This window comes from Podarcis raffonei, chromosome 2, assembly GCF_027172205.1.
Source record: "Podarcis raffonei isolate rPodRaf1 chromosome 2, rPodRaf1.pri, whole genome shotgun sequence".
NCBI lineage: Eukaryota > Metazoa > Chordata > Lepidosauria > Squamata > Lacertidae > Podarcis > Podarcis raffonei.
In genome coordinates, this window is record NC_070603.1 from 37631674 (window position 1) to 37648141 (window position 16468).

Consider the following 16468-nt stretch of genomic DNA (forward strand, 5'->3'; position numbering starts at 1 on the left):
TTTTAGCTCTACAATTCTATGACAAGAGATTGTAATCACAAGGAACTATTCAGGGCTCTATAAAGCTGAAAGGATCCAAAAACTGCAAGTATATTTTGTGATGTAACAGATTCTCATGAAGCCAAACTCGTATGTGAAATGCCTACTTGAATACCCCTAACGGTGGTTGTGTGCAGAATGTGTCTAGAGTAGACAACCTGAAAAGTTGGTTGCCCCGAGTTTCAGATGCAGTTGGGCCCAAGGAGCACAAAGCTGCCTCACTCTGGCTGTATAGTATTGTGCAAATCCATTTGCATATTTAAAATCTCTTGGTTTGGATACAACCTGCATTTAAGGAGAGCTTTTAAACAAAATACCTGGTTCTCATTCAAGAAGGTCAGAAGTGAAAGAAGTCTCTTTCCCTATATCTGAACATTATCTTGAATTGAAATTCTTCCAAGGGCATTAAGGACTGAGAATTCTTAAATAGTTTCCTACTGAATCAAGGGTTAAATTGGAATTTAGATTGAAGAAAAGAACTCCCATTCACTCTGGTTTCATCTTACCATGTAAATCAGAGATGAGCAACTTTTTAATTATTATCATTTCTGTTGAGGACAACATTCCTTTTGTGGGAGCTCATATGCTGCTGGTGGGCAGAGAGTATACGGAGGTTTTTAATATAAAAAAAATAGTGCAACAAACCAATACAGCTACTGTTCTGGAAAGCACAGGATAATGCCAAGGTTGCAGGTTTGATCCCTGTATGGGACAGCTGGAGACTGCATTGCAGGGGGATGGACTAGATGATCCGCAGGGTCCCTTCCAACTTCTGTGATTCTATGTATGAGAGAGGGAACTTCCACCCAACCAGGATAATTAACAAAAGCAAAAAGCAAAACTAAAAAACACACAAGTTTGTATAATACCTTACTATCTGTCTCTTTTGCAGAGGGTCCATGAGCAGCCTTGAATCAAGTCACAGTGGATTTTCTCAGCTCAGTGCTGCTACAACCTCTTCCGGCCAGTCTCACTCCAGCTCCATGATTTCCAGGTAGTGCCACTGCCAGCCAAAAGTCAGTTGATGAGATGGCCGGACCCTCGTCTATGGCAGCCAACTGCAATACAGCTTAATCATCGGTGACAATTGCAAAAACAAAAAAAACATGTGGAAGGCCTTTTTATAGATAGTAAAGTAGCTGTGTGTGCATTTAAATATACTGGTTTTGTTTTGAATTAGAGCTGAAAGCGTATCCAATCTTAATGCGGTAACCATAGTATTTCCCCCCTTCCCCAATCATAAACATGCTTGCACAAATCCTAACCTGGACATGCAAGGGCTGTTTTGCAACAAAAGGCGTAATCAGTGTGGTTGAGAATTTATTTTTTAAAATACCATCCTTTCAAGACATTCTATAGTGCATTAGAAATCTAACCTAAAGCTCCTGCCAGTGAGGTTCTCACAAAGCGCAAAAACACTTCCTCCTTTCGTGCTGCTGTGAGAGTCTTCCTCTGCTTCTGCCCAGCATTTAGGTCTAGAGGAAGGCAGTAGCTAGAATACTTGACATTTCATGAAGTGCCAGCGGGTGCCTGGCTGAACTGCTTACCTTTTTCTCTAGCTCTGTCATAGGTGAGTGCTGCCTTCGGCGGAGGAAGCAGGATTTCTGGTCTTCTCAGGCAGCCCTTTTGACATTCATACATTTCACTTAATCTCACTGCTAAGGGCTTAATAATTCCAGCTTTGGGCATTGAAAGGTTTTTCGGGTCTATAAAGTTACACCTCTTAGCACTGAAGAGGACAGAGCAGACTTGTTTCAACATCCTAAACTTCCGGAGCCCCATCTGCCCCAACTTGCATCTTTTCACCCTGAACCCACTGAATGCTGGCATCTCTTCTGCCAAGAGCTGAAGAGTGGAAGGGGGTGGCTGCTCTTTTCTCAGATTCTTATCTGTCCTACAACTGCAATGAAAATCTCACATGTCACTAAGATGCCACCGCATCCTGTCCAGCACACAAGTGTAGTCTGCTGTGGCTACAATTATTGCAGCTTCAATTTTCCTATAACCAGGGCTTTAATTACTATGCTAAGTGCTCTTTTAATCACCCTTCCCCTGCTACTTCCTTCATATTTGAGAGACTTCAGCTTGAAACCTTGCATGTATTTTTTGGAAAGCTCAAAACATTCAGCCAGTCTTAAGTTTGCTGTGTTGCATCGGACCTTAGTAGCCAGCTAGTTAAAACATTTCAGAGGCTGCAAATTACTTGGAAAAGCGGGTAACAGCTGAAGTTGTATCCTCTTCAATCCACCCCAGATCTGAAATATATTTAAAATAAAAGCCCCTTGTTTATAAATAGAACTAGGCCAGAGAAGGAGCTTGTAGAATATGATGGTGCTGTGCTCTGTGGAAATTGGTTTAGGATCAGGGTGCCAAATGCCTATGTTCGTTTAAAGGCTGTAAAATGCTGACTAAAACAGTTTTCCGAAGAATTAGACAACTAACACTTGTGGTGTTTGAAGTATTAGGTCAAGGTGACCCTTCAAGTATTGGTCAAATTGTAGGAAGGGTGGCAGAATATACATTAGGTCACAAACTCACACATGCTCTCTGTGATAGCTGCTTAACTAATAAGACACCTCCCCCATTATTTCAGAAGTGGTTTTAATGCTTGATATGCAGTCATGAACATAGCTCCTGCCTCAAAGCAGCATAGTGCCATGTGCAGCCAGTTAGTGTTCCTGGTGCAAAAGGGCATGTCCTCTTTTTTCCCCACTTGTAAGGGATGGTCCCCTCTTTCTCTCTCTCTCTTTTTCTCTCAGATGGCGATTTTGCTGACAGCTGTAAAGAAACCACTTCACTCAACAGTCCACATCAGCTCAGAGATGTCTGGCTTTGTAGTTACAGCCACTTCTCCTGTCTGAAGATCTAATAAGTTTGCTCAGAAGTGTCCCATATGGGGATACTTTTTTTCCTAGAAGTCAAATGCATCTTTCAGAGCTCAAAGCACAAACACTTGAGGGGGTCCATACATCACAAAAAGCAGCATTTTTTAAAAATGGAGTGCCATGGCAACTATCACCTACCCAACTTATCCTCTTCTCCATAGTGTGTGGTCCTACCTACGCGATCCTTCCTTCCTGTCAGAACTGATAATTCTGCTGGTCCTACCTTTACTGAACTTAACAACTTTTCCCCTCTCTCCTCATCTGTATTCATGAACTTCATATCAATTTCTGTAAATGTTTTGTAAACATATTACCTCAATCTTGGTAATAAGATAACGGTCTTTAAAAGATTTTTTTTTATTTGTATCAATAATAAATGTGAACTGTTTGGGAAAACAAGTCTGAATTATTTCTTCCCAGCTGAAGAAGAGGTGGTATAACAGGGCTGAGCTGAGGAAAGTCAAACTACTGAATTCTCAGTGCCACATATGACTGCCCCCTTTTTTCTTTTACCTCTCTGGGGCTTAAGGCAGGCAGTACTTCCAGACCTCAAAGGGCTCTTCTCTAAGGCCGCTTTCAAATGGAGGATTTCAGAGGATTCCGCTGCACTGATCCAATGCATTCTTCTTGACTTTGGGCCAATATCAATCTCTGATGGGTGTGTGTTTGTGTATACACACACACGCAAACACAAATCAATATTTTTTTAAAACACCTCACTATGGAAATACAGCTGGCAGGCCTACTACTGTATTCCATACTCAAGCTCTCTTTATTCATGTATTACAAGCCCCTTAAATAGTTTGTGTGATTACAGCAAGAGAGGCTAGCTATCCTCTACCATTAAGCAGAATGAGGCAAACACTTCAGGCAGAATATGCTAGGGGGCAATAAGGACAGACCCTGGCAATTCTCTTTGGTTGGGAGGTGCCAGACACCCAGTCCTGCAGCCCTTGAACTAGCTTGCTTTCCTCAGGTGCACTGAAGGAGATTCCCCTGCCAGCCCACTTGGCTACTACATATGGAATGTCCATAGGAATTGCCACCATGCCCTTTGCCCCAGGCAGCAAATTATTTTGGGCTGGTCGTGTGTGCGTGTGTTGGGAGCAGGGGTGGGGAACTTAGCAGTCCTCTAAATATTGTTGGGCTGTTAGACAACTAACACCATTGCTAGCCATGCTGGCTGGGGCTGATAGGAGTTGTAGTTCTGCCGCCCTCGCTGTAGAACAGGCATGTCCAACTCACAAGAGACTGTGATCTGCTCCCATTATAATTACTTTTTTATAAAGGGGGGCGGAAATCGCTAACCTAAAAGAACGACACAGCGGTAACCGCTACTTTCATTTCCTAACTCGTCGGCTGATTGCAATTAAAGAACACCCATCAACACATCAAGAGGGGTCCCACGATCAATGAAGGCGACCGGTTGGACATCACTGCTGTAGAGAGTGCAGTTTAATCAGCCACGGGATAGATTCAAAAATTGAGAGGGTTCAAGAGTGCAGCAGCCATGAGTTGCATTCAATTCATGGCTATGCCTTTCCATTTGCCCCTTCTGCTTTCACTAGCTTAGGTTTTGTCTGAAGACAGAAGCTACGTAAAAGTAGCAGACCTTGGGATAGGTATAGCTGCTTAACGTGGGTAGCCTGGTTACAGGGAAGAATGTGGCCCAGAACCAAACTTTCTGTGTATTATGCTGTATCTGTCAACCTATGTTAAGGACAAGGGTCACCTAGGAACCCTTGGGTGCTGGTGCTTCCTAGGCGATGGCAAAGGGTCTCTAAGTATCTTTACAAAATTCTACAATGCACAAGAGGCTGTTTCCTCTTCCTGGTTTGCACTGTCAGCCCCTGCTAAACTGAACATGCCCTCCTTAGGCACACCAACTTTTTCATTTTTTGGAATACTGCATGTCTTTTGCTCTCATGAAACTTGCACACTTGTACAGCTGAATATATTCAATTCTACGTGAGGGTGATCAGCTGGTGCAATGAGGATGTCAGGCTGGGGAAAAGATTTCTTGAGTATTCATGGGAGCAGATTCCCAGGAGATCCATAGCTTGTGTACAAATATGCTTGGTATATTCTGCTGAAACAGCAACACTTGGTGCCTTGTCCTCTCTTTGTTTTCACCTCCGTCAAATTATCAATACATACTTGCAGGCGCTAATGGTGATACCTTGTCAGTTCACCTCTACTGCCACCTGCTGGTACCTTAAAGGTAACGGTAAAGGGACCCCTGAATGACAAACCAAGACAGCATCTTAAAAAGTAGAGACATCACCTTGCCAACAAAGGTTCGTATAGTAAAAGCTATGGTTTTCCCAGTAGTGATGTATGGAAGTGAGAGCTGGACCATAAAGAAGGCTGATCGCCGAAGAATTGATGCTTTTGAATTATGGTGCTGGAGGAGACTCTTGAGAGTCCCATGGACTGCAAGAAGATCAAACCTCTCCATTCTGAAGGAAATCAGCCCTGAGTGCTCACTGGAAGGACAGATCCTGAAGCTGAGGCTCCAATACTTTGGCCACCTCATGAGAAGAGAAGACTCCCTGGAAAAGACCCTGATGTTGGGAAAGATGGAGGGCACAAGGAGAAGGGGACGACAGTGGATGAGATGGTTGGATGGTGTTCTTGAAGCTACCAGCATGAGTTGGACCGAACTGCAGGAGGCAGTGGAAGACAGGAGTGCCAGGCGTGCTCTGGTCCATGGGGTCACGAAGAGTCGGACACGACTAAACGACTAAACAACAACAACAACAAAGGGACCCCTGACCATTAGGTCCAGTCGTGGCCGACTCTGGGGTTGCGGCGCTCATCTCACTTTATTGGCCGAGGGAGCCAGCGTAGAGCTTCCGGGTCATGTGGCCAGCATGACTAAGTCGTTTCTGGCAAAACCAGAGCAGCACACGGAAACGCTGTTTACCTTCCCGCCGTAGCGGTACCTATTTATCTGCTTGCACCAAGTGCTTTTGAACTGCTAGGTTGGCAGGAGGAGGGACTGAGCAATGGGAGCTCACCCCGTCACGGGGATTTGAACCGCCAACCTTCTAATTGGCAAGCCCTAGGCTCTGTGGTTTAACCCACAGCGCCACCCACATCCCTGGTACCTTAGCCTCCCACAAATGCTGTATAAATTTTGTATAATTTTTTCCTACCTTCCTTCCCAGTTCTGAGATCAACATATATTCCTTTCCTCTCTTTCTCAGCAGGCTGTGGGAGAGTGAGTGGTCCGAGGTCACCCAGTTAGCTTTGCGGATAAGTGAGCATTTGACTCCAGCTCTCCTCTAGTCTGTAAAAGATCATGTAGACTGATGTTACTTCCAGATATTTATTACATTTATGTGCTACCTTTCCCCCCAAGCTGCTCAAGGTGGTGCATATGGATCTCACTCATCCCATTTTATCCTCATGACAACAACCTTGTGAGGTAGGTTAGGCTGAGAGATGGTGACTGGTCCAAGGTCACCCATTGAGTTTCCCAGATAAATGGGGAACTGAATTCTGGTCTTCCAGGTTCTTAGTCTGGCACTTTTAACCATTACTGGCCAAACTGTCTTTTCTGTAGGAAAATTGGCCAAAGAGACAAGCGCCTTGTGAGGTTATGGATTCCCAATGAATCTGCATTGGGTAGAAGAGGTATTTTCTGCATCTGTCGTCTGATGCAAACAAGAAAGGCATATTCCTGTAGGAAATCCTCTTAATGACTATATCAACAACAACCAGGTTTCACAAACCTTGGCCTCAGCCTTTTCCAGAAGCAATGCAAAACACAATAGGCCTCAGATTAAATTTTTAACGCTGGCATTGAGAAAGCAGGAGAGAAACTGAGATTAGAGAAGCTAACAGGTTTTAAACACCATCTAATGCAAGTCTCAAATATAGAGCTCAGCATCATTTCAAATTATCACTGGTTTTAAAAACAAAAAACCTCACTGTTCTTATTTCATTGTCCCTAGGAAATTGCATTCAATCCCACTTGACAAATGTTGTGTGCTGGTTCACTTTGTGGATTGCCATGGATAGCTCCTTTCCAGTCCTACCCAACAGACAGCACCTCACAACAATAAATATAATAAATAATACAAAATTGGTAAACATTTGCTTGCTTTGCATAATTTGTATAGCATGCTGAATTTTGAAATGTTCCTGGTGTATACACAGCCCTACCTATGTTCTTCCCAGTCTGAAGGGTATAAACATCCTTCTCCCCAGACAGGCACATTGTCAACACTGTTGAAGCAACACGAGGTTATGAAACAAACCTATACCCAAACAACTCAAGGAAGCATTGTCATAAAAGTGTCTCTCACTAAATGTAAAGGAACTGTGAAAAACACTCTCTGAATCTGAAGTGGAGATTATTTAAAAAGGAGAAAGCATTGTTATTCACTGCATGTCAAGTTCGAGCATGCAATGTTACTTACATGTCCTTAATTTAAAACATCTTGATCCAGTCAGGAAGCAATATTGAGTACCATTACATGTGTGAGCCTTGGACTTGTGTGTGTCGCCTCATGGAAGAGGTTGAGAGCTTTTACTTCCGTTTTTAATCAATTATGATGTCTAAGCATGCAGCTGTGGTTAATCTGAATTGTGGTTTAGGGAAATGAGCCAACATAATAAATTGTGGTTTAAAGTTAGCTTATTCTCCTAAATCATGGACTGGCCACACTTTGTCCAGGTTCTGACCAAACCAGTAACTGCGGTTAGTTGAAAGCAGAGCGAAAGCTTCTAATTCTAAAGGAAGAAAAGGGAGTGTAGCTCATGAGTCCAAGGCTAAGTGACAAAATGCTGAAGTAAGAAGTAGAGGGTATCCCCAAGACTTTGAAAATGGAAACTCACTTCCAAAGAAGTGAATGAGCCTACCTCATTCAGGGTATAAATTTACATGTTAATGGTGGAGAGTCAGAAATGTCCACTAGGTGGTGCTAGCAATCTTTACAAAATCAGGATCACTTTCCCAGCATAATGTCTGCAGACCTGCATTTAATCAAAGCTGAGGTCCTGCCAGTTTGTGGTACTTGACTTAGATGAATCAAAAGGCATAGTGCACTCTATAGCCCTGGTCTGTAAGTAAATGACAGGATGTTTCTAACGGAATATGTGCCAGAATTGCACACTAGATTTAAAACTCAATGTAAAAGGTAAAGGTACCCCTGCCCGTACGGGCCAGTCGTGTCCGACTCTAGGGTTGTGCGCTCATCTCGCTCAAGAGGCTGTGAGCCGGCGCCGTCTGAAGACACTTCCGGGTCACGTGGCCAGCATGACGAAGCTGCATCTGGCAAGCCAGCACCAGCGCAGCACACGGAAACGCTGTTTACCTTCCTGCTATAAAGCGGTACCTATTTATCTACTTGCACTTAAGAGTGCTTTCGAACTGCTAGGTGGGCAGCAGCTGGGACCGAACGACGGGAGCTCACCCCGCCGCGGGGATTCGAACCGCCGACCATGCGATCAGCAAGTCCTAGGCACTGAGGTTTTACCCACAGCACCACCCGCGTCCCATAAAAAAAAAAACAACTCAATGTAGATGTCACTAAGAATCATAATATTAGCTATGGTAGCCCATATGATTCATATTATAGTTACTGTGAGGAGGAGAAAGATTATGGTACACTTATGCCATGGCTGACTGTAACAGATCAATAAAACAAGTGGACCCCACACAAAGTCCAAGTGTAGTTAAACACAATAGCAAGATTTGCCAGTCCACACAACTGTGCTTCTGACGCACGAGCTGTGTTGCTTATCTTGAGGATCTGCTATGAGTGAAAAATGCAATTGAAGAAAAGTTACTCTGGAAATTATTAGGTACCTTCCAAATAACTGAAATCTGAATGTTTCTGTGGCAGGGAGTTGCACTAGCTGCTCATAGCTCCCTTTTAGGAACTAGGATCTAATTTTAATCCAAATTAGGTATAATGTATTCATTTGCACCAACTTAAATATTAAAATGCCCTAATCCAAATCCAGTTAGCTGAATTTAAAATGAATGTGCACACCATTTCATTTATCATGATTTACAGTACTCATTTCAATGTTTAAAAATGTATTTTTTTATTTGTGCATGACACAAAAATAACAACAGTGAATGCACTACTAATGGGGCTGAAAGGGGTAAAAGCTGCCTTTCTGAAGCTACAGAAAGGGAAGAGCCCCTGGCACTTGCTGCCATTGTGCCAATAATTTCAGTGTGTGCTCAAATTACCGCCTTAGAGCAAGTTGGCTAGAGACAAATTAGGAATGGCTTAAGGACTTCGATCAGTGTGAAGATGGTTTGAGAAACACATCAAACCATAGTTTCATATAACAAAGTGCAGGATACATATGCATTTGGGATAACCTGTCAGGTGAACACAGATTAAAATCCCAGCATTGAGAATGATGTGAGTGTGTGCAGTAAACAGGTGTAGGAACATAGCCCAAGTGCTGCTGCAATTCAGACTACGAGCTTGGACTGCAGTTGCCCCACGTGCTTTGATTTGGAAAACTGGAGTGCTGCAAGAACGATTTTGATTCTGAAATAGCATCCTTTGTAGGAAGTGAACTTGTTGGCCTAGACAATCCAATGAAGCATCAATGTTCTTTTTCTTTTTATTGCACCTAGACACCTGGCTTATAGCTGTGATAAAAACGGGCAGGATTGTAGTTTACCTGCTGGGACAGAAGTAGATCATTAGCAATGTTCTTGATGTTTTAACAAAGTGGATGGTGCCTTGCCTGTCAATTCAGTTCAACGGCTCCTTCCCCAAGGTATTAGAGCAAGGAAGTCTTAGCTTTGATCTTTTATGCCTTAGGCTCCCTCCTGGCAAACACGAAACGTATTTAAAAAGGTGGGGCAAAGCCATGAAGCTTCACTATGCTGTATTGTTCCACTTTCTCCGGCCACCCATCTGGTCTGCTTGGACCATTAGCTAAATGCTGAAATCAAACCTGCTCCCAGTCTACCTGCACATTGCTAGATTGAAGCCAACTACAGCCATCCTATCTTGGGAGGAGGGTTTGTTCCATGGCTAAAAGGCAAAGGGGGAGAGGGGGAAAGTTTCATTGCTAGCCTATCTGGAAGATCATTAAAGGCGAGAAGGCAGTGATGGTTGAAGAAATTCATCCCTTGCAGAATGCCATGGTGGGTATATGTTCTGCTTCTGGTTGCTGGGAACTGCAAGTGGGCAGAGTGCTCTGGTGCTCAGGTCCTGCCTGCAGGCTTCCCCCAGGCACCTGGTTGGCCACTGCGAGAACAGGATGCTGGACTAGATGGATCCACCGAAATGATGCAGCAGGCTGTTCTTATGGGCAGACTCCAGGGATGCAGCATCATCTACTCCAGGCATAGGCAAACCTGGCCCTCCAGATGTTTTGGGACTACAACTCCCATGATCCCTAGCTAACAGGACCAGTGGTCAGGGACGATGCAAACTGTAGTCCCAAAACATCTGGAGGGCCGAGTTTGCCTATGCCTGATCCACTCTAAAGCCAGCCATAGTAATAGGACAGCCTTTTGTCCTAGAGAGGTTGAAGTTGATAGGGAGGACAGAAGTAGGCTAAGACCAATTTCATAGCAGGTGAGAGACGGCCAACTTTTCTAAGAGCTAAGTCCACAAGTGTTATTGTTCTCCTTGCCATCAGGGCCAACATGATTTCAAAAGAGGTAAGGTCTGCTGCGTGACCAACCAGAGACCTGCCTGTCTGCAGAAGAAGCCTGATATCTGAGCTGGAGGTCAATCCCTGTAGGGTAAGCACATACTCTGACCTGGCAAAAGCGGGATAAACTTTATGTCATTGTATGGACAAGAGGCTAAATACGTAAGCATCCTCCATACCAGCAAGTATGAGGCACTATCTGAATTCAAGGGCACATTCCTGCCTGGCAAATGTATTCAAGGGGGATGCAAAGGAGGCCTAGTGAGAGCTCTTTGGCTGGAGAAAAGTCCAGAGATCCAGATCAAGAAGCCTAGAGAGCTGCAACTGGCCCCCAGGCCTGAGCTTCTTCACCCTGCTGTAAAGGGATGCTTTTTGTCGACTGAGAGTAAGCTGCTCAGAAGGAAAGAAAACTATCAAGAAAAGGGTAGGAACTAAAGAAGTAGAGACATTATGGAACAGTTCCCAGACACAGATATTTTGACAGTCGCTGTAAGAGGTCCAACAACCACCATCTGTACAATGAAGTGTTCCCAAACATGGCACAGTTGTTTACAGGACCAGCACTAAGGCTGAAATCAGCCCTTTTTGCACCTGGTTGCATGAAAACAGCTCTCCCCGTGGCTAAATTATGGCCCATCCAAAGCCAGCTTGGACAAACACTCAGCAGGTAGCAGTAAGGAGTTGCATGATCAATTTACGGAAACAGGACTACATTCATTTTGCAGCAAAGATGTGAAACAGAAATTGGAATTTGCTGGGTGCAAAATGCAACCGAAGGAAAAGCAGTTCTGCTTCAAACTCATTAATAGAGCATGCCAGCCTAGCAGAGGGCCAGTCCATGTCCGCAGCGGCATCTCTGGCAGAGAGGGAGGCAATGAGGTAGAGACAGGGATGGACGCGCCTGCCAGGGACGCTTAGCTCACCCCACTCATTCAAGTACATTATGCAGGATTAAGAGCCAAGACTGCTCAAGCGTGCCGTAATATGCCATCACGTGAGGCGCTGTTTCAGGGCCTTTGTGGTTTCCAGGAAAAGCAAGAGAAGGACAATATTTATACAAGATAGCAGTCACAAAAGGAAAGGATTAGGGAAACTAGTTTCCTTTCTCTGCTTCCTCTGGTTCACATGATAAAATAAAGGTACCATGTGCCAGGCAGCACTTCTGAACTGTTTGGCCCTGAGAGGCAATTTGTAATTTGAGCATCAGTGATCAACTTTCTGTGTGTGTTTGTGTGTCTAGTTCTTACACTATTCCCTCTTGCCCTCCTCTCATTCCTCTCTTCCAGTCCTGTAGTACAGAGAAGTCAAAAGCAGCCTTTTTAGTAATACCTTCTACAACATCATTGTCAACACACTAGTGCCATGAAAGGATGAACAGACATTAGCAAACCTCCCCAGAGACCACAGCACATAAAGGTTCTGTGAAAAGTGAAAATATGAAGATTATTTTTGTTAATAAATCCATAGGGCCTAGCAATCTAACTATAAAAGGCTTCCACAATTGAACAGTTTGATTTAATTATTTCAGAAGACTTCTCTGGAGAGGGCAATGCTGCAGAGAGACGCCGCTTGAACGAAAGCGGTGAGCAACAAACACACATCTACATGCCAAAACATAGCCCCCTAGTATTGCTTCGGACACAGAGCAGGAATAAAAACTGACCAGTGAAGTGATTGACCTGACACAAAATATCATGGAAGAAATTCCCTCTCTTTTTCCCAAAGGCCAAAGATCCTTCGACAGGGCTGGCCCAACCATTAGGCAGAGGGAGCCAACTGGCTCAGGTAACAGATGCTCAGGGACTGTTCCTCTTGAGCCCCCAGGCATTCTGCACCTCAAAGTGCAGGATGCTATCCCTTCATCAGTATAGAAGTAAGATTTAACTGGAGTCCAGCCAGTTTCTGTTTGTGGAACTGGGAGGGGAATTGCCTCAGGCAGCAAAATATCTTGCCCACAATGGTCTTCACAATGGCACAACAAACCTTGTTTTGTTATCACCAGAAACCAGTGAAGTAAAGCATAAGCTCTGGAAGCTTGCCTGGTTCCAATCAGTCTTTTTGAATGAGGTCTCCCTTCCTGCCTAGGGCAGCTAGAGATCCCTGCTCTGAAAAGTAGATAGTGTAGCTACACAATGAAACCCCCCTCAGTTGTTGCCCTTGGTTTCTAATAATTTCTTTTCACAGCAAACTCTGAAGATGCTCAATGTTGTTAGCTTTCAGGAATCTAGTTAAAGGCTTTTTTATTTATTTTGAAAAGCTTTTTATTCTATTTGGAGATACAGCTGGGGAACTTATACGAGGTGGTCAAAGGCATCTCCGCTGGGTAAGAGGAAAAGGGCTAAATTCTATTCACAATCTCTTCAGCCATCATGGTAAATGATCACAGCTGCCCCTGGTTTAGGAATATTTCGGGCTAATAGCTGTGAACTGGGGGTGAGATGGGTAATTTTGTGTCAACGGAGACTTTCCTGCCCCATACAAACAGTAGTAGCGGGGACAGATTTTGTCAGGACCACAGTAAGGCCACTCCCTGACAGACCTGATTCTGTTATTTGGATGACAAACAACATGCACATTGATGGCACTTCTGGAGTGACCTCTTAGTCTTAAACCCTAATTTTGAGAGCAAACCTATCCTTCCCTCTCTTTCATTATTCCCTAAGTGGGGGAGGAAGGGGAGAAAGCATGCTCATTGGACCATTCAAACATATTACCACCACGGAACAGTCACACAAACTAGTCTTTACAAAGCATGTAAAAGCTAGTTAATATTTCAAATGTTGTAAGCACAGCGTGAATTCCCACCAAGCCCCCGAGACAGAGAGCTGTCCATGGGGACATGCCTGGATAATTATGGTCTGCTAAGAACTCTTTCTGAGGTAACACGTCAAAAAAGCTGATGCTGCTCAAAAACACTACTAATTAATTTAAAAAACGTGTTAATGTTAATGGGGCAGTTTCTCTCTTTTAAACTTATTCTCAGGCTGCATACACACCATACACTGGCACCAGCCAACCAAGAATCCTGGGAACTTCAGTTCAATCCTAACAGAGCTGAAATTCCCAGCACCCTTCACAAACTACAGTTCCCAGGATTCAGGGTAGTGGTGGTGTGTTTTAACTGTACGATGGTGTATGCAGTCCTAAACAGCAAAATCCAATCTATGCTGCTGTCAGTCATGAAATGGTCACAGAAAAATGGGTTGGGGTTTCCCCAAAATGAGCATGGAAGGAGGGCCTGATCCTTCCATGATTATGGTTTCAGTGCATACTCTGAGGACTCCATTTTCGACAAATTCAACAAATGATGGCAACACATGCATATTTTTGTCAACAAATCTCAAGAGTTTCAGGAGTTTAAAAAGCGAAGTGCAAAATTGGTTCTGAGCTCTTTCACCACACCAGGCCATTTGCAAACCTTTCCTAAATAATTATTCCATGATCTGCTTCTCCTGCAGCTAAACCAGGAACCTGCGACTCCATCACTCTCCCAACATCTCCCTTTTTTTCTAAGAGGAAAGTGGGAAGGATAAACCTTTCACACTGAAGTACCTTGAACTCAGAGAGGTGATGTGGTCTCAACATACAAAAAAAGCCTTGCTCCTCAAGCAATGAACAGAGAACCTTCTTTAGAGGCGTGGAGTTTGCACAAAGCAACAGGCAGAGTGGATGGGGTGAAGTGGCTGTGCACTCACCCCTAAGTTTGTTTGTTTGAACAGATGCTCTGCCCTTCAGGTTAGGATAGGCAGCATGGAAAGCATGTGTTCTTTAAATGATGAGATTAAAGGCTGCTTCGAAAAGCAGGAGAACGCTGCATAAAAAGGAACACGGATTTATAAGCGATAGAGACTAGCTGGAATGATCAAAGGGATCACAGAAAGTAGCCATCTATTCTCCCCAGTGTCATGCATCCTTATATAAGAGCCAGCATCAGCTCCCCTCCTATCCCCTGGGTCACACTGTGACATAAATGTCAATAAACATCATACACCACATTTCTCAAACTGTGGGATGCAGCACAGATACTGGAGAAAGAACAGAAAAGTATACTGTCACACAGTCCTTAGATTCTCATCTCATCATACGCTAATGCTCAAATACTTTCTGCTCCTTGCAATAGTTATCGAAGTGCAAATGTGATGCCAGGGGTGTTGGATATATTTCCCAGGCCTGAAACCATCAGTGAAGGATACTGGACACAAGCCACAAAAAAACCCATGTGTAGCCCAAACCACTGCATAATTATATTGCTTCCTTTCCACCCAGCCATTTGCTCAATCCCTTTCCTGTGTTCCATGTTCTATACCAAACCTATCACACCAGGAGTCGTTTTGCAGATGTGCATTTGAATTGATGATTTACAGTGAGAGCTTGGAGCCTTTACATATGCTGAAATGAAAAAACAGAAAGCTGCAAGTACATAGGCTGGGAAAGATGCATGCCTCCCCAACCACAAAAATCAGAGCAGACAGGATTGCTCAGGATTTGCAATTTATAAAAATGAATACAGGGCAATAATGAATGGATGTTTTGGTCCATGATTTGCTTTATCCATAACCCTATCCCTTGAAAGTACATATGTAAACAAACAAAAAAGGGCTCTAGCAATTTAGGGGCTGATCCAGAGTCAATAGACACCTTTTCTTTGTAGTAGTGTTTATTTTAAAACACATTTTAAAAAGATTTAATAACAAAATCAATCTTTGTAGAGCACTTTCTGAGTGTTCAAAGTATTTCACACTCAGTAATCTTTACAATAGCCCTGCAAGGCAGGTCAGCATAGTAAAGGTAAAGGACCCCTGGACGGTTAAGTCCAGTCAAAGGCGACTCTGGGGTTGTGGCGCTCATCTCGCTTTCAGGCCGAGGGAGCTGGCATTTGTCCACAGACATTTTTCCAGGTCATGTGGCCAGCATGACTAAACTGCTTCTGGCACAACTGGACACCATGACGTAAACCAGAGCGCATGGAAATGCCATTTACCTTCTCGCCACAGTGATACCTATTTATCTACTTGCACTGGCGTGCTTTCAAACTGCTAGGTTGGCAGGAGCTGGGGCTGAGCAGCGGGAGCTCACCCCATTGCGGGAATATGAAACGCCAACCTTCTAATTGGCAAGCCCAAGAGGCTCAGTGGTTTAGACCACAGTGCCACCCGCATCCTTTACAACAGCCCGGCAAGGCAGGTCAACAGGATCCCCATAAGGGAGGGGGGCTGAATCTTGCCTACTGACTACTGAGGCCACATAACAACTGAGATTTGAGTAGTGCGGACTTCCTAATTCTTACTCAGTCTTATGAAACTCAGTGCAACTTAGAATTGAGTTATACTAGTTCAATGGAATTCCCAGTGGACACAGTAAGCACATAGAATTGCAATGTGGGGCTGCTTTAAAGGACTGAAATCTTCGGCTGCAATCCTGTATACATTACTTGGGAGCAAGCTCCATTGAACATGCAAAGGATTGCGCCGTTCGTTGCTAGTGTGTTCACATCACTGCCACAGAGCAGTGAAGGTGTTTCCCTATGCCTGCCTTTTACAGTCATCAACCTCACCTCCCTGCAGTAACAGCCCCTTGCTTTGCAGACAGCAGACATAAGGACATTTCTTGGTTAGCCTGACAGTCTTTGGTTGTCATGGTGCTATATAATACTCACCTCAGAGTCACCAAGGACAAGGTTCACCTTGGCATTGCAGGGCCAGTTATTTGACAAATAGCAAACAAAGTTGTTGCAGGTGTAGGTTCACATGAAAACTAGCCTGCTGGAGAGAAGACAGCTCCCTGACATGCTTATTCTCTCCCTGCAGGGGAGAGAATTCATTGATTTTATATTCATTGATTTTATATGGTGGCAAGCACAACTATGCACCCACAGTCTGAACTCCAGACACAGATTTATC

At 44.0% G+C, this 16468-nt stretch overlaps 1 protein-coding gene and 1 long non-coding RNA gene across 2 annotated transcripts in view; one reads left to right on the forward strand and one right to left on the reverse strand.

The window, feature by feature from the left end:
* Positions 1 to 3323, forward strand: part of SEC14L1 (SEC14 like lipid binding 1) — a 33705-nt gene extending 30382 nt beyond the window's left edge. Inside the window, exons 15-16 of the mRNA XM_053376037.1 lie at positions 932 to 1033; positions 2799 to 3323. Of these exons, the coding sequence (XP_053232012.1) occupies positions 932 to 1033; positions 2799 to 2814 (118 nt within the window). The 3' untranslated portion in view covers positions 2815 to 3323. The remainder of the gene's footprint in view (positions 1 to 931; positions 1034 to 2798) is intronic.
* Positions 1 to 16468, reverse strand: part of LOC128407551 (uncharacterized) — a 43986-nt gene that overhangs the window by 6741 nt on the left and 20777 nt on the right. The window contains exons 2-3 of the long non-coding RNA XR_008328832.1: positions 6083 to 6216; positions 909 to 1108 (exon numbers count right to left, since the gene is read on the reverse strand). This is a non-coding gene — a long non-coding RNA (uncharacterized LOC128407551). The remainder of the gene's footprint in view (positions 1 to 908; positions 1109 to 6082; positions 6217 to 16468) is intronic.